The 24463-nt window shown below is 42.7% G+C and overlaps 1 protein-coding gene across 4 annotated transcripts in view; it reads right to left on the reverse strand.

Annotated features, from left to right (window-relative positions):
- The window catches only part of CPEB1 (cytoplasmic polyadenylation element binding protein 1), a 47074-nt gene that overhangs the window by 21730 nt on the left and 881 nt on the right, over positions 1–24463 (reverse strand). For 2 of the 4 annotated variants that reach the window (XM_070762947.1, XM_070762948.1), the window contains exons 2-3: positions 18019–18196; positions 9518–9709 (exon numbers count right to left, since the gene is read on the reverse strand). In XM_070762947.1, coding sequence (XP_070619048.1) covers positions 9518–9709; positions 18019–18196 — 370 coding nt within the window. The remainder of the gene's footprint in view (positions 1–9517; positions 9710–18018; positions 18197–24463) is intronic. The other 2 variants (XM_070762949.1, XM_070762951.1) reach the window with 1 other exon arrangement.

Raw genomic sequence — 24463 nt, forward strand, 5'->3', positions numbered from 1 at the left:
CTTTTTTTTACAAATTGTGATCTGACTACGATTGCAATGTTCCCAGGGTCACATGATCTCCTTTTGCGACTTCCTGACAAGCAAAGTCAATGGAGATTCACTTAACAACCCCCGTTAACGAGCCTAACAACGGCCTTGATTCACTTAACAACCACAACAGAGAAAGTTGTAAAAAGAGGTAAAATTCACCAAACAAACATTTCGCTTAGCAACGAAAATCTGGGGCTCGATTGAGGTTGTAAGTCTAACACTACCTCTAATTTCATGACTGCCAATTTTGGAAGCCTGCTAAGATCACACAATGGCAAACAAAGCTGAACTGACAGCAGGGAATAATTTGAAAATAATAATAATAATATTCTCTTTCAGGTATTCGAGGTCAGAGAAAGCCAACCGTGCCACACTGTAAACATCAGGAATCCCGGGAGATTTGCAAAGATCGCTGGAACACCGAGCGCTGCCGAAACGGGCTCGGATAAATAATTCTTCGGAGACAAGTTACTGTGCAACTGCTATATTAGCAGTTTGTTTATTTTTAGATGTTAATGAAACATGCTGCACTTCAAGATCTGAAGCAAGGAACCCTTTTGTCAGCCAGAAACTGCAGGCTTACATTCAGGGGAAGGCCTGAAGAAGAACCTCAAACATTTTGGCCACCTAACCAGAAGGATAAACTGGAGAAGAGCCTAATGCTGAAAACGATTGAGGGCAAAAGAAGAAGACGACAGAGAATGAGGAATCATTGAGTCTGTCATTTGCACCTCTATAACTGTCTGGTTTGGTTCTGCATGTGTTTTTCTGTCAAGTCACCAGACTGATTTTTAAAAGTTTGATTAGAAACATAGAAACATAGAAGACTGACGGCAGAAAAGACCTCATGATCCATCTAGTCTGCCCTTATACTATTTCCTGTATTTTATCTTAGGATGGATATATGTTTATCCCAGGCATGTTTAAATTCAGTTACTGTGGATTTACCAACCACATCTGCTGGAAGTTTGTTCCAAGCATCTACTACTCTTTCAGTAAAATAATATTTTCTCACGTTGCTTTTGATCTTTCCCCCAACTAACTTCAGATTGTGTCCCCTTGTTCTTGTGTTCACTTTCCTATTAAAAACACTTCCCTCCTGGACCTTATTTAGCCCTTTAAGATATTTAAATGTTTCGATCATGTCCCCCCTTTTCCTTCTGTCCTCCAGACCAGTGTTTTTCAACCAGTGTGCCGCGGCACACTAGTGTGCCGTGAGACATGGTCAGGTGTGCCGCGAAGCTCAGCAAGAGAAAGAGAAAGCAAGAGAGAGAGAGAAAGAAAGCAAGAGAGAGAGAAAGAGAAAGAGAGAAAGAAAGAGAGAGAGAGAGAAAGAGAGGCAGAGATAGAAAGAGCAAAAAAGAGAGGAAGGAAGAGAGAAAGAAAGAGGGATGGAGAGAGGGAGGAAGGAAGGAAGAGAGAGAAAGAGGGAGAGAAATAGAGGGAAAGGGAGGAAGAGAGATAATTTTTTTGTCCAAACATTTTAGTCCCCCCACTCCCTCCCGCTCAATGTGCCCCATGATTTTGTATATGTAAAAAATGTGCCGCAGCTCAAAAAAGGTTGAAAATCACTGCTCCAGACTATACAGATTGAGTTCATTAAATCTTTCCTGATACGTTTTATGCTGAAGACCTTCCACCATTCTTGTAGCCCGTCTTTGGACCCGTTCAATTTTGTCAATATCTTTTTGTAGGTGAGGTCCCAACTATAAAACCCACATCCTAAACAAACCCACATTCACCACATTCATCTTAGTCTCAATCCTCTGGAACAGAATGTCAGTGTTCAACAGCCCCAGGTCTGCTGGCAAAGGTTGTTTTTAAAACCTTTCAAAAGGCCAAAAGGGTGGGGGCAGTGGGGGAGTTTGCCAAGTTTGAAGACCCTTGCCTTATATCCTTGAAAGGATGCAGCTAAAGAGGAAGGTTGGTATGAAAGAAGGATCAACAGAAGGGGAGGAGGTAAGACAACACCTAATTTCCAGTCTACAACACAATCCTTTTCAGCAGTTCCAAACCCATTTACACTATTCAGGAGACCCTGAGAGCAGGGATAAAACTCCAAGTGGCCTCAAGGACTCTCTAAAAGAATGCAAAATGACCAGATGGCTGCAAAGTAATATAATCCTTCCATTGTCCAGCCCCTCATCCTGCCGGAATCCTACAGTGTTGTTATCTAACAAACATAAGGTTTAATTTTTTTTGTTGCTGAGTTAATTTTAAAACTGTACTTGCAGGTTGCAAAAAGAAACCCAGCAAAATGCACCCAAACTATTGAAAAAGATGAAAAAGGCAAATTAGGTTTTAGGAACAGAAACTCACCATCATGTGGGTTGCATAGTAGTATTTTACAGTGCCCTCCTATTATATTATTCCTAGGATGCTTTGCAATAACAAAATAATAAAAAGATAAGTCTGTAAACAAGAACTATATTCTTAAAACCACAAGGTAATAAAAAAACAATCTAAGGCAATCAGAAGATTTAAAACGTGCAACTAAACCCTTGCAAAGGGTGAATCATCCTTCTTTGCAAACTCTCTACCTCACTCCAAATTAAAATTATTTTCTTTTCCAAATGTGGCTCCCCCCCCCCCCTAACCATGATTTGTGTATGGGTGTGTAAGATCCTACTGCAAAAAAGATACCAAGAATACAAATTTGTTTTCCCAGAATTCCACATCCCCAATTATTTAAATTCTGCAGGGTGGAGAAGATAGATAGATTAGATTAGATTAGATTAGATTAGATTAGAGAGAGAGAGAGAGAGAGAGAGAGAGAGAGAGAGAGAGAGAGAGAGAGAGAGAGAGAGAGAGAGAGATAGGTAAGTAGATATGTAGAGAGAGATATATATATTAGGTAGGTAGGTAGGTAGGTAGATAAAGAGAGAGATTATATATATATATATATATATATAGGTAAGTAGATATGTAGATAGAGATATTAGATAGGTAGGTAGGTAGGTAGGTAGAGATAGATAAGATAGATATGATAGATAAGAGAGAGATAGACAGACAGACAGACAGACAGACACCCTGTTTCCTGCAAAATAAGCCCAACCAGGCTTTTGAGTGCATGGCAATAAGTACTTATTTCAGGGTTCAGGGTTTTATTTTTGAGGAAACACAGTGTGTGTGCCCTCTTGTCTGAGCAGGGGATCACTTAATGCGGTTCTTTTCGGTATACAAAACGAACAGTTTGATCCCAGGGAAACAGTCTTTCCAGATTCTTCCAATTGCATTCACAACTCTTTACAATCATTCTGAAATCAAAGAAATCCCAAACAAATCAGCAATATTCCATCAGAATAAAGCTGGAAGGGACCTTGGAGGTTTCAAGCAGGAGACCCTATATACCTTTTATTCCTCGGGTGCCGAAAGAGCATGCGTGCATGCAATCATGCATGCGTGAGTGCCCACATCCACAATTCAATGCCTGGGGAGGGTGAAAAGATCCCCCCCCAAAGGCTGGAAATAGCCTTCTTAAGAGAGGCCTTCAATCTGAAATTATTTCTCTGCCTATACATTTTCTCTGCAGAAAAAACAATTGCTACCAACCTGCCTTCCATTGAGGACCTGTACACTGCAACAAGTCAAAAAGAGGGTTGATAAATTATCTACAGATACCTCACATCCTGGACATAAAGTCCTCGGAGAGGGGTGGCATATAAAGTCGTATTTCCTGCAGTCGAGTGCAGAGGGGTTTACATTACGTTTGTATCTTTTGTGTGCTCGTGTGTTGTTGTGGTTGCTGCTGAAGTAGTCGTTGACAGGAAGGACGTTGTCGCAGATTATTTTCTGGGCTATGCTTAGGTCGTGTTTAAGGCGACGTAGTTCTAAGCTTTCTAAACCTAGGATTGTAAGTCTAGTTGTGTAGGGCAGTGTTTCCCAACCTTGGCCACTTGAAGATATCTGGACTTCAACTCCCAGAATCAGTGTTCCCTCTAATTTTTTTTTGGGGTGGGCGGAACAGTATAGTGTCTGAGCGGCAGTCCCTTAGGGACTGGGCGGCACAGAAATATTAAATAAATAAACAAACAAACAAACAAACAAACAAAAAACCCACCCTGTTTTGCCTCAGATAATTTCAAAATAAATTACTGTACTGTGTGTCTATAACAGTGAGCTCATAATAGGGCAACTCTATCAATATCAAAATGCCACTTAAATAGTTGAGCTAGTTTCAAACTAGATTTTGATTTTCTTTCTCTCTTCCTTACTCCCATTCTTTTTCTTTCTCTTTTCCTTCCTCTCTTTTTTCTATCTGTTTCTCTCTCTTCCTCTCTTCCTCTCTCTCTCCTTCCCTCTCACTCTTTCCCTCTCGGCTTCTGGGCAGGTTTGGAAAACTCTGAGTTGATGATGATTTTTAAGTGAGCGATTGCTCACTGCTCAGCTTAGAGGGAACTATGCCCAGAATTCCCCAGTCCAAATATCTTCAAGTGGCCAAGGTTGGGAAACACTGGCGTAGGGTATTCTGTTGCGAGTGGAGGGGTGGAGGGCTCTTCTGGTAAAGTATCTCTGGACATTTTTTATGTCCAAAATGCGGTGTGGGCTCCAGACAGATGAGCTGTATTCCAGAATTGGTCTGGCAAAAGTTTTGTATGCTCTGGTTAGTAGTGTGAGATTACCGGAGCAGCTCCTTGCCAGTCTCTGCCAGCACCCTCTAACCACACCGGGCATCGGTACTTCACGAGAAGCGGCAAAGGTTGGATGCCCAGATGTTAACACCACCCTCCCCTGAGCTCCATCTTTAAACCCCTGCTGGCCCCACCTGAGAAAGGATTTAGAAGAGTCACCACTGCCTGTCTGAATTCCAAGCACACCTTGAAGTCAAAACCTGAGCACTCCGAGAGTGGCAAATCAGCTATCCGTATTTTTTAGCCAAAGGTTGCAAACTTTCTGCCCTCGCTAGCCCAGTGTTTCCCAACCTTGGCAACCTTGAAGATATCTGGACTTCAACTCCCAGAATTCCCCAGCCAGCATTCGCTAGCTGGGGAATTCTGGGAGTTGAAGTCCAAATATCTTAAAGTTGCCGAGGTTGGGAAACACTGCGCTAGCCAACTCCCTCAGGTCTGGGTACAGCTGAGTCACTGCAGAGGAGAGGAAAGATACTGCTTCCTTCCTTCCCTGGCAGAGGGGGGGGGCGGCCCTACCCGACAGGCTGGCATCTCGACAAACCCAAGCCAGTGCTGCAATTCTCGTGCTAGTCACTTTGCCAGCTGCTGCATCAAAAAACCCAGCCTGATGAAATCTAACTCCACAGACACAGCATCCTAGGCGTTGGGCCAGAAGAGCTACCTTCTCAACGAGACTTCTCCCCCCTGCCTTTTCCCAAATAATGCACAGGAGCTTTTAGCATCTCTTCCCCATGGCAGGGCAGTCCCCCCCCCACCCCAAATTATTGCATCCCCATCTCCCTCCGTTGCAAAGTCATTGCATAGGGGGTGGGGCTGGAGAAGAGAATAAACAGGAATCTAGGTAGGATTTAGAAACTGACACACTCCAGGCAATCAACTACTAATTCCCAAGTGTAATACAGTGTTCCCTATCAAAAATATTAATTAAAAAATACTTCGCGGGTTTTTTCCCTATAGCATGGTTTTTCCTGCCCGATGACATCGTATGTCATTGCCAAACTTTTGTTTGCCTTTAATAAATATTTTTTTTGATAAACTTTAATAAATAAACAGGGTGAGTAATAATCTAAATGGTTGCTAAGGGAATGGGAAATTGCAATTTAGGGGTTTAAAGTGCTAAGGGAAGGCTTGGGATACTGTCCATAGCCAAAAATAGTGTATTTACTTCCGCATCTCTACTTCGTGGAAATTTGACTTTTGCGGGTGGTCTCGGAACGCATCCCCCGCGAAAATCGAGGGAACACTGTACATGGATTTGGAATTGGGATTTTGATCTTGTTTCCCAGATCCTGTTCAGGGTCTTCTGATGTCTCAGCCTTACTTTGTTTTCCTTATCAGGGGGAGGTTTCTATGAAAGCTGCAGTCTTACAATGCAGCATAAAGTTGGACTTCATGCTGCATTTTACCCTTAGACTCTCCACGATTGACCTCTCCAGGTTCCTAAGAGGCCAGTAAGGGGCGTACATAAGTGCACTGGTGTGCCTTGCGTCCCCTGTCCAATTGTCTTTCCTTTCTCTCACCTATCTTATATATTCTCTTCCTTTCATATATCCTCTCCTCTAAGTTAACTTTCGCCCTCATATATATTACCACATGTCTATTTTTTCTTCCTATGTTTTTGTGTATTGGGCAAATGAATAAATAAATAAATAAAATAAATAACAGAAAATAAACTCGGCTTGTTGTTTTTAAAGAGCACCGAGGCAGAAACCTGGTGCTACTCCTAACCCAATTCTCTACCCAGCTTCTCTTGAACTGAACAGGATGTTAAGTGTTAGGTTGAGCTAAACGTGGGACGGCGAAGGGTTAACTCCCTGTGCCCAATAATTCTTCACACGGAAGTATATTTAGTATCAGGGTCACTATATAGATCACGCCACGGAGCTAGAATAATAGAATCCAAATGCCAAAGGAATAGAAAGGGAGCATTCAACTATTTCTGCAATACAATGAACCCCTTTAGACCGGTAAATAAAATCTAATTTTCCATCAGCTGGAACTGTGGAATTTGCCGGTCTGAGGTCAGGGCAGTTCTCTTCAAAGACAAAATGACTGATAAATTGGGAGTCCTGCTTACTACCCAACATTGAAGCTATGAGCTTTTATAATTGGCCCAAAAGGATGGTTTACAGGAAAATAGAGAAAATTATTTTGAATTTCCCCAGGCAAAAGTTGGGAATTTTTCCTCTTAGAAACCCTCAGCACTGTAAGAACTCTTTGACCCACAAGGGACATGGTATTAAGGACAGGGGGAAGACCCCCAATTTTGACCCTGTCAACTGACCAAAGGCTACTAACTTTTTTCTGCAGGACCTGTCAAAAAGCAAGACATCTATTATAGCTTCATAGATTCCCAAGGTTGGCAAGTTCTGGTTTTGCTCCGCCTCGAAATGTCTGTAGAAACACCCAGCCCTAGCTTGTGTGACAACCGTACTCTACAGCAGTGTTTTTCAACCAGTGTGCCGTGGCACACTAGTGTACCGTGAGACATGGTCAGGTGTGCCGCGAAGCTCAGAGAGAAAGAAAGCAAGAGAGAGAGAGAAAGAAAGAAAGAAAGCAAGAGAGAGGGAAAGAGAACAAGAGAAAGAAAGAAAGAAAGAAAGAGAGAGAGAGAGAAGGAGAGGGAGGGAAGGAGAGAGAGAGAGAAAGATATAGAGGGACATAGGGAGGGAGAGAGAAAGAGAGCAAAAAAGAGAGGAAGGAAGAGAGAGAAAGCAAGAGAGAGAAAGCAAGAGAGAAAGAAAGCGAACAAGAGAGAGAGCAAGAGAGAAAAAGAAAGAAAGAGAAAGAAAGAGAGAGAGAGAGAAAGACAGGGAGGGAAGGAGAGAGAGAGAAAGATATAGAGGGACATAGGGAGGGAGAGAGAAAGCAAAAAAGAGAGGAAGGAAGGAAGAGAAAGAAAGAGGGATGGAGAGAGAGAGAAAGAAAGAGGATAGAAGGGAAAGAGGGGGGGAGAAAGAAATAGAGCGAAGGGGAGGAAGAGAGAGAGAGAATTATTTTGTCCAAACTTTTTTTAGCCCCCCCTCCCCCTCCCGCTCAATGTGCCCCAGGGTTTCGTAAATGTAAAAAATGTGCCGCAGCTCAAAAAAGGTTGAAAATCACTGCTCTACAGCAAGATAAGGAGTTAAAAGATTATAATTAGGAGGTTGACTTCTCAAACAACCAGGAGGTGTCAAGAATGGCTATAATAAAGCCTTCGACAAGCAACCCCTGTCATTTAGAGCCCCACCAGCCACAACCTGAGAGCATCTGAGAAAAGGCTGCAATTCAATTTGCCAATTCCAAACAATGGCAACAAGGAAATACAATTAGGCGTGGTTCTTTCCTAGGTAGCTTCTGAGCTGTCCATATTTTTAATCCTAGGTAGCCTTATTATAGAGCTGCAGGCAGACCATAGCAGCCTAAAATTGCTGATCTTCAGTCCAGTTAGAATGGATGGACACCAAGAAGCTTCAGCAAGCTAAGGGGCAGACAAGTGGGTCTTTTTACTTAGGCCCTCCGAAGCCATTCAAACTCTATTTGAATTTATAGGTGGATGCCACAAGGGCTTATAATGGCCTTCCCTACCAATATATATGTAGAGTAGTCCTGCGACAATACCATGGGTTCCAAACCTTTATTACGGATCCTAGAAAAATGCACAACACACGCCTTCACCACAATAGGTGCCTAGTCACTGTCCTTTGTGGAGTTCTCTGTTTTGACCCAGAAGGTTGTATCTACTTGAAGCATCACATTAGCAAATGTGGGAAGTGAACGGCAGGTATAGAACAGGTATAGGCGTTCAATATTTTGGGAACAGCTTAGGTTTAAGGAAAAACTGAGCACAATCTTCTCTAAGATTAAAAGTGCAAGTACATTAAAAAAATAAACTAAAAAATAAACAGCATACCAAAAGTAGATTCCTAACCTCAGATCTAACAGCATTGTCACTCTTTAATGTTTGGCTCTGGAGCATCTAGCAAGCAACTGAAAATATCCTCCCCCAGTCTGAGTACACACAACTACTCTTACTAACAGGGGTAACTGATCTAAATCAGCCTGGAATCACTTGGGAGTTGAGGACTGGATAAATGAAATGCCAACTCTTTTACAATGTCTCTGTTACAACAGTCTGCATATACCAACCCATGTGCCTGCAGGACCATCCCCCAAAATAGGGTTGGGGCAAAAAAAACTTGCTTCCAAATATTAACCCATATATTCTCTGTACTGCTTCAAACTTAAGAAAGTTACGATTCTTTATGGGTGGGTTAGGAAGGAAGGAAGGAAGGAAGGAAGGAAGGAAGGAAGGAAGGAAGGAAGGAAGGAAGGAAGGAAAGAAGGGGAAAGGAGAAGGAAGGAAGGAAGGAAGGGAAAAGGAGAAGGAAGGAAGAAAAGAAGGGGAGGGAAGGAAGGAAGGAAGGAAAGAAGGGGAAAGGAGAAGGAAGGAAGGAAAGAAGGGGAAAGGAGAAGGAAGGAAGAAAAGAAGGGGAAAGGAGAAGGAAGGAAGAAAAGAAGGGGAAGGAAGGAAGGAAGGAAGAAAAGAAGGGGAGGGAAGGAAGGAAGAAAAGGGGGAAGGAGAAGGAAGGAAGAAAAGAAGGGGAGGGAAGGAAGGAAGAAAAGAAGGGGAAAGGAGAAGTTGGGAAGAAAAGAAGGGGAAAGAAGAAGGAAGGAAGAAAAGAAGGGGAAAGGAGAAGGAAGAAAAGGGGAAAGAGGAAGGAAGGAAGGAAGGAAGGAAGGAAGGAAGGAAGGAAGGAAGGAAGGAAAGAAGGAAAACTACTCAGGATCTGCTCATATACCAAGGCAGGCTGCCGACGACAGAGCTGCGAAAGGCTATCCAGCAACTGTTGCTGTGCGTCAGCAGATTCCCTTACCAGACTGCGTGCTTGACTGGGCTGCAGCATCTGTATCCTGGGTGCTCCATGGCCGGTCCCACCCTGGCAGGCTGAGAGACTGCAATCCAAGGCACAGGTCGCTGGCGTCGGGCAAACCACGCGGGGACTCCTGGCCAGAAGCGGGGAAGAGCATCCTGTTCGCAGTCCCTGTTCCCTGGGAGTCTGGAAAGTCTGCTCAAACAGGAAAAAAGGGGAGGGGGATACAATGAAAAGCCACCAGGACCCCCCGCGCAGGTGTCCCGGAGGGGGGGGGAAGAGCTCCCCACCCGGTCCGAGATCTCGCCCGCGTTCAGGGTACGCTTCCGCAGGGCGGCGACTTCTCCACAACCAGCCGGAACGAAAAAGTACCATGGAGCTGCTTCTACCTTCCACCTTCCTATCCCGCCTGCACTACCCACTGGCCCAGCATGTGATCGAACTGCTGATGCTTACCGTGTGCCACAGACGTCACTCGGCCATGCAACACAACCACATCTTCGCTTAGAGGAGAGAGGTGGAGAGCAAACCTGCCCATGGGAGTCTAGGCAGCATGCAGGGAGCCGCAAGCCCGCCGCTAACAGCCAGCCCCGGGAACGTCTCTCTTACAGCAGCGAGAGACGAGACGAGCCGGGGTTTAGCTAGCAGCAGTGCAAGGGAGGTGGCTAGAGTCAGCCACCCCTCCAGCAACAGCTGTAGCGGAGAGCGGCAGCCACAGAGAGAGAGAGAGCGAAAGAGACAGAGAGATCACACTATCGGCTTCGTGCTCTCTCCTGGCCCCGCCCCACGCCTCCCCCCCACTAAATCTCCCCCCCCCTCTGGAAAGCTTCCAGCTGCTGGCGCAAGGCAGGGAAAAATGCAAAGCTTCACAGTTTTGCAAGCATTCTCTCTTTGCTTTAAACTTGGCACTCGGTTTCCGCTGCCTATCTGCATTGTTTAGGGCTATGGATAGCCTTTAAGGAGGGGCGGGTGGGGGGAGAGCTAGATATTTGCCTAGGGACTTGAAAAGAGGGCCATGCCTAATATAGATGGGTCATAAAAAGGGGTGGGGGGAAGCAGACAGCACCCTAAAACATCTTTTCTTCTCCCAACAATCGTATCGTCACATGTTTCTTACGTTACCCAAACGGGTTTATAAGAAAAAATAATAATAATATTTTTTCCAGTGCTAGCATAATGCAGAGAATGGGGTGGGAACTGGGCCACGGAGAGGTTATCTTGGCTGCAAAGCTCATTTTCCTTCCTTCCACAGCATCATCAAGATTTAAGTGCCAAAGCCCACTGCAACAACATAGCCAAGAAGGCTTCAAGAGTTGTAAACCTAATCCTACGTAGCTTCTGCTCTGGCAATCTCACACTACTTACCAGAGCTTACAAAACTTTTGCCAGACCCATCCTCGAATACAGCTCATCTGTTTGGAACCCATATCGCATCTCAGACATTAACACCCTTGAAAATGTCCAAAGATACTTCACCAGAAGAGCCCTTCACTCCTCCACTCGAAATAGAATACCCTACGAGACTAGACTTTCAATCCTGGGCCTAGAAAGTTTAGAACTAAGACACCTTAAACAAGGTCTAAGTATTGCCCACAAGATCATATGCTGCCACGTCCTGCCTGTCGGCGACTACTTCAGCTTCAACCACAACAACACAAGAGCACACAACAGATTTAAACTTAATATTAACCGCTCCAAACTTGACTGTAAAAAATATGACTTCAGTACCCGAGTTGTCGAAGCGTGGAACTCATTACCGGACTCCACAGTGTCATCCCCAAACCCCCAACACTTTACCCTTAGATTATCTACAGTTGACCTATCCAGATTCCTAAGAGGTCAGTAAGGGGCGAGTACAAGTGCATTAGAGTGCCTTCCGTCCCCTGTCCTATTGCTCTCCTATATCTCCTATATCTCTTCTTCTATTCTTTCATTGATATGTTCTATTACTGTATCTTCTTTTCTATTCTTTCTTAGATGTATTTTACTATGAGTATCTCCTCTATAACCTTCATCATATATTTTACTATGTGTATATAGATATATGCCCACTAAAACCCTCATTGTGTATTGGACAAAGTAAGTAAGTAAGTAAGTAAGTAAGTAAGTAAGTAAGTAAGTAAGTAAGTAAGTAAGTAAGTAAATAAATAAATAAATAAATAAATAAATAAATCATCTTCACATAGACAACTTTCTTACGCCATTCTCTGGGCTTACTAAGAAAAGGGACTTGGTGTTTTCCCAGGTCTGGCCTGGCCTCAAGAAAAGCTCCTTCCAGGATTAGTTTACATTTTTAGGATGCAAAAGTACAGCCAGTGCAACACTACCAGGATGCAAAAGTCAGCTTATTGCAAATAATGTCACTTAGGGTCAAGGGCAAGCCCCACGATGATCAGTTATCTGACTTTAGGATCTTAGGTAATTAAATGCTGCTTAAAATCTAGGATGCCTCCCTGCAGAAGCTGAGTTGTTTCAGGGTTTAGTTCCTAGCTGTCACAACCATTAATGCAAAATAGACCCCCCATGCTTTCAGAAAGTGAGGGAAGTTCCTGTGTTAAATCCTTTAAACTAATATAGTTTGTTATTCTTGCAAGGTGGCTTGTTTTTTTGCAAAGCTTTGTGAACGTTGGCCACTTTTGATTGTGCTAAATAGGAAAAATTTAAAAATCTGATGTTATCCCAATGATTGATTAATTGATTGATTATTTTGATTTCCAAGCTGCCCTTCTCTGGAGACTCAAGGCAGCTTACAACATACAAAAATAGATACATAAATATAGCATAATAGAAATAATAGTTAAAAACTAAACCAATTCCAAAATCTAAAATCCATTGAACATATTAAAATCCAAATTTAAGTAACCCTAAAAACCCATGTCTTAAAACCATTCATTCATCTGTGTCTCATTCATGTATCCATGTCTCAGTCATAACGTGGACTGGAACAGGATATGGCAAAGATGTGTCTTCAGTATGTTCTCATCGGGGTTTGCAAAGCTTGGCTTTCAACTCTTTTTTTTTTTTAAGTTGCAATTAAAATTTCAATTTAGGCTGCTGATCACCTTGAAATCAATGCCTGAATAAAATGCAAGCTGCCTTCTTGCATTATACGAAGTCACCATGTGTTTTCACTCGGTGGAGCATTCTAAGAATGAATCTATCCCATTCTGTTAAGGCCAGGTAGAATTCAAACAGGAGTTTAAACATATTTAAACTTAATATTAACCGCTCCACATTTGACTGTAAAAAATATGACTTCAGTACCCGAGTTGTCGAAGCGTGGAACTCATTACCGGACTCCATAGTGTCATCCCCAAACCCCCAACACTTTACCCTTAGATTATCTACAGTTGACCTATCCAGATTCCTAAGAGGTCAGTAAGGGGCAAGTACAAGTGCACTAGAGTGCCTTCCGTCCCCTGTCCTATCGCTCTCCTATATCTCCTATTCCTTTCTTCTATTGCTATATCTCTTCTTCTATTCTTTCATTGATATGTTCTACATAACTTCTCTTCTATTCTTTCTTAGATATATTTTACTATGAGTATATCCTCTATAACCTTCATCGTGTATTTTAGTATGTATATATAGATATATACCCACTAAAACCCTCATTGTGTATTGGACAAAATAAATAAATAAATAAATGAATCTAGCCCATTCTGTTAAGGCCAGGTAGAATTCAAACAGGAGGCTAAACCGGCAGCCAGATGTGAAGATAGCATCCTTTTGCTAGCTAGAGTAAGGAAGGGGGAATTCCCAGTCAGAAAATCTTTTCTCTGATTTCAGAAATCAATTTAGCCATCTTCTTAAAAACTTCCAGAAGTTGTGAATGCTCCACTACTGGAAGTTTTAAAGAAGATGTTGGATAATCATTTGTCTGAAGTAGTGTAGGGTTCCCTGACTAAGCAGGGGGTTGGACTAGAACAGAGGTCCCCAACCTTTTTTGCACCAGGGACCGGCTTTAAGCTAGACCAATTTTCCACGGCCCGGGGGGGGGGGGGCGCTTTGGTCATATGGGGGGGGGGTGATGGAGGGGTGGAGCTTAGTGACGCAGCCCTCCACACTTCTCCACAGGGCGGGGAGAATCAGGAGGCTCCTTTGGCGGCTGGGGGCTGCCTGGCTTTGTGATTTTGGCTGGTGGGGGAGTTAGGAAGGTCCTACTTCTCCACCCCCCAGCCAAAAATTCAAAGCCTATCTGCTGGATACGGGCGATGAGTGGGACAGAGCGGCGCGGAAGCCTCTTGCAGCAGCTGCTATAGCCACCGGCTTCCACGCCGCTCGTCCCACCCATCGCCCATATCCAGCAGAAGCTGCTGCCTGAGTGCTCTTGGCCGGTGGGATTCAAAGTGCTGGGGTGGGGGGTGTCCCGACAGGCCCCCCACCCCAGTGCTTCGCCTCCCGCTGGGACACCCCCCACCCCAGCACTTTGAATCCCACCGGCCAAGAGCACTCGGGCAGCAGCTTCTGCTGGATACGGGCAATGGGTGGGACGAGCAGCGCGGAAGCCTCTTGCAGCAGCTGCCACAGCCACCGGCTTTGGCGCCGCTCGTCCCGCTCATTGTCCGTGTCTGGCAGGAGCTGCTGCCCGAGTGCTCTTGGCCGGCGGGATTCAAAGTGCTGGGGTGGGGGGTGTCCCAGCGGGAGGCGAAGCACTGGGGTGGGGGGGCTGTCAGGACACCCCCCACCCCAGCACTTTGAATCCCACCAGCCAAGAGCACTCGGGCAGCAGCTTCTGCCAGACACGGGGAATGAGCGGGACGAGCGGCGCCGAAGCCGGTGGCTGTGGCAGCTGCTGCAAGAGGCTTCCGCGCCGCTCTGTCCCACTCATCGCCCGTATCCAGCAGATAGGCTTTGAGTTTTTGGCTGGGGGGGGGGAGAAGTAGGACCTTCTTAAGTCCCCCCCCCAGCCAAAAACTCAAAGCCTATCTGCTGGATACGGGCGATGAGTGGGACAGAGCGGCGCGGAAGCCTCTTGCAGCAGCTGCTACAGCCACCGGCTTCGGCGCCGCTCGTCCCGCTCATCACCCGTATCCAGCAGATAGGCTTTGAGTTTTTGGCTGGGGGGGGGAGAAGTAGGACCTTCCTAACTCCCCCCCAGCCAAAATCACAAAGCCAGGCAGCCCCCAGCCGCCAAAGGAGCCTCCTGATTCTCCCCGCCCTGCCCGACGCCCCACCCTGTCCTGCATAATGTCCTCTGCCGGGAGGGCAGCGGCGCTGCGGACCGGCTGGAAAACCCCAACGGCCCGGTCCCGGTCCGCGGACCGGCGGTTGGGGACCTCTGGACTAGAAGACCTCCAAGGTCCCTTCCAACTCTGTTGTGGTTGTTGTTGTTATTATTATTATATCTTGGCCACTTCTATCATCTTTACCAGTCAGTTTTTCATTGTAGCTAATGATATATGGAGGCTTCTAGTGAAAATAGCGGATGCATTCCAGAACAGAAAGGGTGTATTACATTAGGAAAATATAGCAAAATGTTTAGTCATGCAATTTCCTCCAGCGTAACTTGGCAGGAATTGTTCCCAGAAATGACATTTGAACTAACTTTCCATTTTAGATCTTTAGAAGATGTTATCAATGGTTCAATCAGAAAGTGGCCAGAAATGTTTTTTCCTTTTTACTGGACAGGAGAAGGCGGCTGGATGGGCCAGTATGGGTAGTCTCAGCTTACGGCCACAACTGAGCCAAAAACATTTGTTCCTAAGCAAGACATTGGGTTGAGTTTTGCCCCATTTTACCACCTTTTCTTTCCGCAGTTGTTAAGCGAATCACTGCGGTTGCTAAGTTAGGAACACGGTCGTTAAGTGAATCTGGCTTCCCCATGGGCTTTGCTTGCCGGAAGGTCGCAAAAGGGGACCACATGACCTTGGGATAGTGCAACTGTCATGAGTCAGTTGGACAAGCGTCTCAACTTTGATGTTGCGATGGTTGTAAGGGTGAGGACTGGTTGTAAGTCAGGCGGGGTTCCTGCTTACCTCCGCTACCAGTACGATTCCTGGGCGACTGGCGGAAGCACGTCAAAGCGAGATTTGGCTTCTGCGCATGCGTAAGGAGTAAAATCTCACGAGAGGATGTGCGGGCACACGAGATTTCAGCTATTTTTTTGCCGAGAATCGCCAAAATCTCACACACCTGCCCGTTCTCCTGCAAAACTTTTCTTTCTGCGCATGCGCATAAGCCAAATCTCACTCCGACGCATGTGCACGCACACCAGTCACCCAGAGTTGCACACATAGCTCTATTTTCGCTACTTACATACCGTCCCCCCTGTCCAGGTAGGAACCCAACACTGTCGTAAGTGTGAACAGTCAAATGTCAGTTTTTTCAGTGCCGTTGTTAACTTTGAACGGCCACTAAATAAACTGCTGTAAGTGCAGGACTGCCTGTAATCAGTGGCTTCTTTCTGTAAATCCACAGTAATTGAATTTAAACATGCCTGGGATAAACAGATCCTTCCTAAGATAGAATATAGGAAATGGTGTAAGGGCAGACTAGATGGACCAAGAGGTCTTTTTCTGCCGTCAGTCTTCTATGTTTCTATGCTTCCGTTCCACACCGAGAAAAGTAAAATCCACGCAGCCCTTCATCACAAGAAAATTGAGAGCAGAGAGCAAGTTTCCTAATAATATCAGCTTTCATTAAAAGAAGCTTCCCGGTTGCTAAGATATGTTTGTGTGGGCAGCCTCTGCTGAAATTAAGAGAGAGACTGGTGGGGCTTGAACCGCTCCAGGGAAGAATGCAGGGTAGCATCCAATGTGATAGTCTCCCCCTCACCCCGCCGGTAGAAGTAGTCCTTGACTTAAGACCACAGTGGAGGCCCACATTCCTCTTGCTAAGTGAAATATTCGTTAAGTAAGCTTTGACCGTGGGGGATACTTGTTTAAGTGTGAAAAACCGTCTTAAGTCCCTTTCTTCTGTACCGCTGTAACTTCTGACATCTTGCCACGCCATCTGTTGGGACTTACCAAGAATCAACCATGACTCAAAAGCGTATGCTCACAAACACACACACACACACTCACACAGCAGACCTGCTTGTGATGCCTCAACGTATGACTGCAATGACTTACAATTGCAATCCCAGTCTCAATTATGGTCAATAGGTTGAGGACCAGCTTATAACAGAAAAGCACAACTCCGTACTTGCTCACATATATGCACCAAGACAAATTCCAATCACACTTGGCCAATAAAAATTATATTCTAATCACATACATATTGGATCTCAGGGTCTGAGGAATAGTAGATGGCTGTGCTAAAGATATTGAAGGTGACCCCACCTTATTTTATTTATTTATTTTATTTATTTATTTTGTCCAATACACAATGATGGATTTAGTGGGTGTGTGTATGTGTATGTATGTATATGTATGTATATATATATATATATATATATATATATATATATATATATATATATATGTATATATGTGAATGATGAGGCAGCAGCCATCTCGATCACCGGTGATCGAGATGGCTGCTGCCTCATCATTCACACATATTCCTGGAACTCGCATTTTTAGGACTATTCTTGATATATATATATATATATATATATATATATATATATATATATATATATATATATATACACACACACACACACACACACACATACACACACACACAGTAAAATACATGATGAAGGTTATAGAGGAGATACTCATAGTAAAATATATCTAAGAAAGAATAGAAAAGAAGATATAGTAATAGAACATATCAATGAAAGAATAGAAGAAGAGATGTAGGAATAGAAGAAAGGTATAGGAGATATAGGAGAGCAATAGGACAGGGGACAGAAGGCACTTTAGTGCACTTGTACTCGCCCCTTACTGACCTCTTAGGGGGTTGCCTCTCTACCCCCAGATATTCTTGTTTAAGATTTGTTGGACTTCACCCCCATAATCTCCAGGGTCCAAGGCAGATCGCTTAGTGATTATGTAAGGTGAAATTCAACAGAAATTAAAAGCACCCACTTAGGGAGGGGGGCAAAGGATGATATAAACCAGTGACGGCGAACCTTTTCCCCCCTCGAATGCCAAAAATGCGTAAGCACATAATATCATGCCTGCGTGAGTGCCCACACCCATAATTCAATGCCTGGGGAGGGGGAAAATTCCCACCCCTGACCCCCTCGGAGGCCAGAAACAGCCTGTTTCCCAACTTCTGGTGGGCCCAGTAGCCCTGTTTTTCACCCTCCCCAGACTCAGAGGCTTCCCTGGAGCCTGGGGAGGGCAAAAACGCCCTAATCCCCCTTGAGGCCCTCCAGAAGCCAAAAATGCCCTCCCAGAGCCTCCGTGTAAGCCAAAAATCAGCTGGCCGGTGTGTACATGTGAGCTGGAGCTGAGCTGGGCAACGGCTCGTGTGCCGGCAGATATGGCTCTCCGTGCCACAGGTTCACCATCACTGACATAAGCTATCTGAATAATTTTGTCAATCACAAATATTTTAAGTCATCTCTAATAGCATAATAATTGGAACGTAGAATGATATTAGGTCACCTGGTAGTAACTCTCTCCTTTCCTTGGTGATGGGTGTTGCGCAGACCCCACTTAAGTCAAGAGAATTATCGAGCATGGCGTTTATTCGTCGAAAAATGTCAGCGTTGCTGCATGTGGTGAGAGCTGGAACATCTGAATTGTTCCAGCGATCCTTGGTGATCCTTGAAACACCTTCCTTCTATGGGGGAAAAAGACAAAAAAAATAAAATTTAAGCCACAAACCTATTAAGCTTGCTTTGAAAGCACTTGAATTACAAAGGGTTACATCCATCTTGAATAAGGGTTTCTGTACATATATATTGTGTGTGTGTGTGTGTATATATATATATATATATATATATATATATATATATATATATATATATGTAGATTGTTCTGAGTTCGGGTTTTGCCCTGTGTAATGTTTTGCATGTCTATGCGACGTTTCGGCGAAATCACATTCACCATCTTCAGGCTGTAGTTCCAATCTATATATATATGTATATGACATGACGGTCTTGGTATATTCGGGTTTCTTCCCGTGTAGGATTTGGAAATTTCTGGCGACATTTCGACAAGGTCCCACTCATCATCTTCAGGCTGGTGTTTCTGTCCTTGTTCTACGGCGAACACAGCATTGTTCTAGGGTGAACACACTGTGTTCACCCTAGAACAAGGACAGCTGAAGATGACGAGTGGGACCTCGTCGAAACGTGGCCAGAAATTTCCAAATCCTACACGGGAAGAAACCCGAATATACCAAGACCGTCATACCTGTACCCATGAAAATCTACGAAAACACACACACACACACACACACATATATATACACACACACACATTATAATTATATATGTAGATTGTTCTGAGTTCAGGTTTTGCCCTGTGTAATATTTTGAGTGTATTACATGGGGCAAAACCCGAACTCAGAACAATCTACGTACATATACCCATGAAAAGCTATGAATACATACATACATACATACATACATACATACATACATACATACATACATACATATGTATATATTACTGATTTACAAGGGAAGCAACATATGGAATATGAAATCTCAAACTAGCAAATTAAGATTTGAGAATAAGTGAAACCTAATTAAGAGTACAGTAGTTAGTAATCCCCGAGTCCTTCGGGATTGGGCATCGTAGAAGTCGAATAAAATAAATAAAACAACCTTATACAATATAGTTTTGCATACCTTTTCATTTTTAATTCCACCATGCCCTGTGGTCAGCTTTTCAGATTAGGAAATTGACTCTACAAACACTCGGATTTGATTTTATTGATACAATTTCCAATGATGGAATTTTGAAAATCTGCCAGCGATTCATTTCATTTATTAGATTTGTATATATTAGATTTATAACAAAGAGTTTAGCTGGGAATTTAAATTTCTTTAGTCAAAAAATTAGAATTATTAGTGAATTGTTGAGGTGGCTCTCCCCTTATCATTTATTAACATATCCTGACCTATATTTCATTTTTGCTTTGTCTTGTACAGCTTTGTAACATTTTTACAATGAACAATACTTGCTTATTTATTCATTTATGTTTTTTAACCCTGTTGAATGCCACCCAAAGTCAATCGTGAGATGGTAATTTATATAAAATTAGATATGAAGTTCTGTTCTGAGACTACAATTAAATGAATAAAAATTAATGTTCTAGGGCTAACATTATGCTTTCCTAGGTCTCAATACTTTCTCCAAAATCATTCCTATAGTAGAATCATGCACTCCTTCCTTCCTTTTGTTCTGTAAACGTCTAATTTCTCTTTTTTCGGGATCTTATCAACTTCATCCAAACACAAACTCCCTTGGTCTTTGATTCAGGAAACGCTCACTTTCCTGGTTACATCATATAATCCACCCAACATGTTGCTGCAAAATCACTTACATTCTCCATTAAAACTACAGCACCATCTACTGCTCGCTGTTAAAGGTTTTATGGTACTAGTAAAATTGCAATGAAACTAAGTTAATGGTGCCATACTACCAAAGTAATAAATGTTATTCTAATTTATATGTACTGGATGTTATGCCTTAAGGCAAGTCGTATGACTAAATAGCAGAGCAACCATTTGCAATAAATAAATAGCAACCTATAGCCAGCTCAACAACCAACAACCCTCCAACATCACAAGCGCTCCTTTTATATTAACAACTGCACTAAACAACTGAGTGGGCTTCAACCATTCACTACCAAGCTGTACATTTCATCTCACAGGTTTAAATGTCCACCAAGTAACACTTTCATCACATTAAGCAGGCAACCTTGCAATTCCATATTCCTGCACCGTAATTCCATAATTCCTGTTTACTTTCATGTGCATTATCTAAATCAATTAATGTACAACGGACTTTCTTCCTATCCATTGATTTCTCAATGGCCTGCTGAAAAGCAAAAACTTGCCCCGCTCTTCCCAAATTCAGCACACTGTTGTCTATCCCAGTTTTCAGTTTCTGTTATTTTCAGCAGAATTATGGCAGCGTCCCAGACATGCTTATTAATAAATCCATTCTTTAATTCATGCATTTCCTATTGCTCCTTTCCCTGTGCACACAACATTTTCTTCACCCAGAAGTTGCATTAAGCAGCTTGGAAACTGGGAATTCTAATCCTGCCTTAGGCACAAATCCAATTGGTGACCTTGGGCCAGCCCCTCTCTCTCAGCCCTAAGAAGGAGGCAATGGCAAACTTTGCCAAGAAAACTGCAGGGACCTATGCCAACAGTGACAATACTTAATTCAAAACAACCCCAAAATAATAACTTTGCAAGTACTGCTGCCAGGTTTTTATTATCATCAGTAATTAAGAATTACACATCCTAATCATCCTATAACAGTATATTATTATTATTATTATTATTATTATTATTATTATTATTATTATTATTATTATTATTATTAATTAGATTTGTATGCCGCCCCTCTCCGTAGACTCGGGGCGGCTCACAACAGTGATAAAAACAATACATAATGACAAATCTAATAATTAGAATCTAAAATAACAATAGTACATTTAAAAAGTCTAAAAAGCTAAAAACATACATACAGTCATATCATGCACAAAAACTACATAGGCAGGGGGAGATGTCTCAGTTCCCCCACAGCTTGACGACAGAGGTGGGTTTTAAGACGTTTACGAAAGACAAGGAGGGTGGGGGCAGTTCTAATCTCTGGAGGGAGCTGATTCCAGAGGGTCTCAACATTGGCAGCTTTTTTAAAAATGTGTGGATTTCAACTCCCAGAATTCCCCAGCCAACCATGCTGGTTGTATTTTGAAGTCACACATTTTAAAGTTGCCACGGTTGAGGAATACTGTCCTACTAGTCTGAAATGACTGCAAATTTTACCACCTGGAGTGGAAACTGAATTATTTAATATCAGTGCAGTGTTTTCCTATCCATGCCCAAATTATCTCGGTATCCACGATACCCAAACCAACAAGATTGTGTTGACTCCCTCCCCAATTTTAATAACAGAGTGTACAAAGACAGAAGCTAGATTGGGAAAAAAAATCTGAATTAGTGCAGCTATGAAGTTAGTACACTGTAGGTCTCTGAGCCTGGAAACCTTGGAATGGAGCCACCATGATTTTCTATCTATAGGAGGCTATATTACATAGCAAAAGGGGAAAGCAGGAAGTTATTATAGCAATGTCAAAGGAAATACATGTACTTCCCCTTTATACCAAGACACCAATTATACTAAATGCAACTGCTGAATCATCACTAATGTCTGTGTCATTAATAACATAATGATGGGGAGAAAAAAAATAGTGGCCAGGCAGTTTAGCCTTAGTTCTTCAGCTATAAAAGAAGACAATCAAGATTTTGAAATTCAAAAATCCTCTATAATTCTGGATTTCTATGTTTTAAAATTACAGTGGCTTTATATTACACTCCTAGAAAAAGGTGCTCTCTTACACACACACAAACAAAATCCTCAAGGCTTCACTTGGTTACAATCCAATTTCAGCTTCCCTTCGCTTTGCAGGTCTACAAAGGTGATAAATGCCACGATTGATCGTAAAATATATTTTTTAATCCTTGCAATTGCAAATGGTTAGTAAAACAGGCAGTCAGTGGATGAGGATTACTTTTGTGTGTGTGTGTGTGTGTATGGCAAAGGAAATGATATTCATCTATTCTCTTTTTCTGGAAATAAAGTCCCTATGTATGTGTATATGCATATTTGATTAATGTATAGCTTTGTGGGCTTTTATAAATATAAATATAATTATTTTATAAATAAGTAAATATTTGACTTCTTTTTATTGTATTGTATTTTTTATATTGTTGTAAACCACCTTGAGTCCCATTGGGATTGGATGATGGCATAGAAGTTGAATTAATAAATAAATAATAAATAAATATCAGACAAAACCTAAATGAAATCTGACTGTAATACATTTATAGTCCTTACTCCCTGATAAAGGTCTCAAAGGTGCATGTGGTCTTCCCCTGAAAAGTCCCCTAAATATAGATCTATTTTTAAAATTATTACGGTCTCTAGTTTTGTTTTTTAAGCTGTTGGGGCTCAAGGAATTTCTCAGGCTGCTATTAAAACTTGCTGAAGCAGAGAAGATTGCAAAAGCCTGCCAATAATTCTGCAGCAGAATTCTTCACCAAAAATAAATGTTAATATTGCTGCAGCTATGCATTTTCCCATATGGCTGAGTTGCAACCTATCATCAGGCACAAAAATTGACCGCAGATTCTGCTCCCCTGATCTTAACACTTAAAAAGCAGCAGCTGTTCTCCACATAAAATCAGGCAACTCCCTTCTGCACCTTGTAGTAGCGGCCTTGGGAATAGGGTTTATTCCTCCCACAGATCCCATTTTTAAGAATATCTCAACCTCACTTCTGCTTCGCATGCAAGGGAGAGTAAAATGCCAGAGGCCGTTTGAAAGGAAAACTCATTTGTCTTTTACGCTCCGCTCCGTTATTTTTTGAAAAGCTGAATTACAAAAGGCCCAATTTAACAGATAGGGAATTAAATTGCATGAAGAAAATTTGAGGCACGCCAATTTGCACTCTGAGGCAAAAACCAGCAACATGGCCTTGGCTTCACGTCTGGAACCAATCACAGTTAATTTGGAACCAATGGTAGTTAAAAGTTGGGAGGCAACGTGTTGGTTCTGCTTATCGCAGAAAGGGAAAACTTTCAGCTCAATACGAATGTTGCTCGGTGGTGAGGGATAAATTCACGCCATTTTGGAAACATCAGCTGTAAAGGCTTGTGGACTTCAATTCCCAGAATTCCCCAGTCAGCCATGCTCCCTAGGAAGTCCACATACCGGCTGAGGAATTCTGGGAATTGAAGTCCACAAGCCTCAAAGTTGCCAACGTTGGGGCACTACTGCTTTACAGCTGATTTTTTTCTCTCTCAAAACGGCTTTAATTTATCCCAAAAAGGCGTGAATTTATCCCTCACCACTGGCTAACCAAGCAACATGAAGAGGAGTTTAAAGTTTTCTCTCTGCAACCAGGAGAACCAAACATATCAGCTCCCAACTTTAACCACCATTGGTTCCAAATTAACCACCATTGGTTCCAAATTAACTACCATTGGCTCCAAATTAACTATAATTGTTTCTGGGTGTTGAGGTCCACAAGTCTTAAAAGTTGCGGAGTTTAGACTCCTCCCACTTGCTGTAAGCAAAGTACCCAAACTTTAAAAAAAATACTTATTATTACATTTTTAAAGCAATACAAACACAAAGCATTAATAAATCACTTAAATAAATTCAGTGCAGTTATCCAACTATCTTCGTTCATATCTATGTTCAATAATTATATTTACAAAACCTCTTACAACTAATTGCTAATTCTATATCTTCCCAATGTAATTGTAATATAGAATATATAGTCACACGTTTTTGCTAAATTTGAACATTAAGGCAGACTAGGATAGATATATATTTCAAGACTGAAGGATGCCAATGCAATGCAATATATTTATTACTTATTATTCTTATTTTCAAGCCATTTCTACACCCCAAACTTTCTGCTACTCAACACAACCAACCTTTTCAAAGCCCAAGCCTGTGTTTAAAAACAAAGTTTATTCCCTCTGGCCCAGGGTTGACACCCCAAGTTTCCAGCCGGGAGGCTTGAAAACACCCCACAAAGGCAGTTTTTAAAGGCCTCGGCCCCCCCAAAATTAACTGGAGGAAGAAACTCAACCAGGGGAAATGGTGGACTTGCAAAGGAAAGGCTAGAACAGACCTCCTTTTGCTGAGGCTAAAGCCAACAAACAATTAAAATAAACCCGACTTGTCCTTTAGGAATAGAAAGAAAATGGCAGGGGGAAAATATTATAGGGGCAGCGAGTTTAAGAAAAGGGGAGGGAAGCAGCCGCCGTGTGGTAACCCAGATATATTGGGGGGGGGGGGGGAGAGACAGGGCTATGTAGTAATATTTCTAAATATTAGACACGGGGCT

Source organism: Erythrolamprus reginae, chromosome 10, assembly GCF_031021105.1.
Source record: "Erythrolamprus reginae isolate rEryReg1 chromosome 10, rEryReg1.hap1, whole genome shotgun sequence".
In the NCBI taxonomy this organism is placed as follows: domain Eukaryota; kingdom Metazoa; phylum Chordata; class Lepidosauria; order Squamata; family Dipsadidae; genus Erythrolamprus; species Erythrolamprus reginae.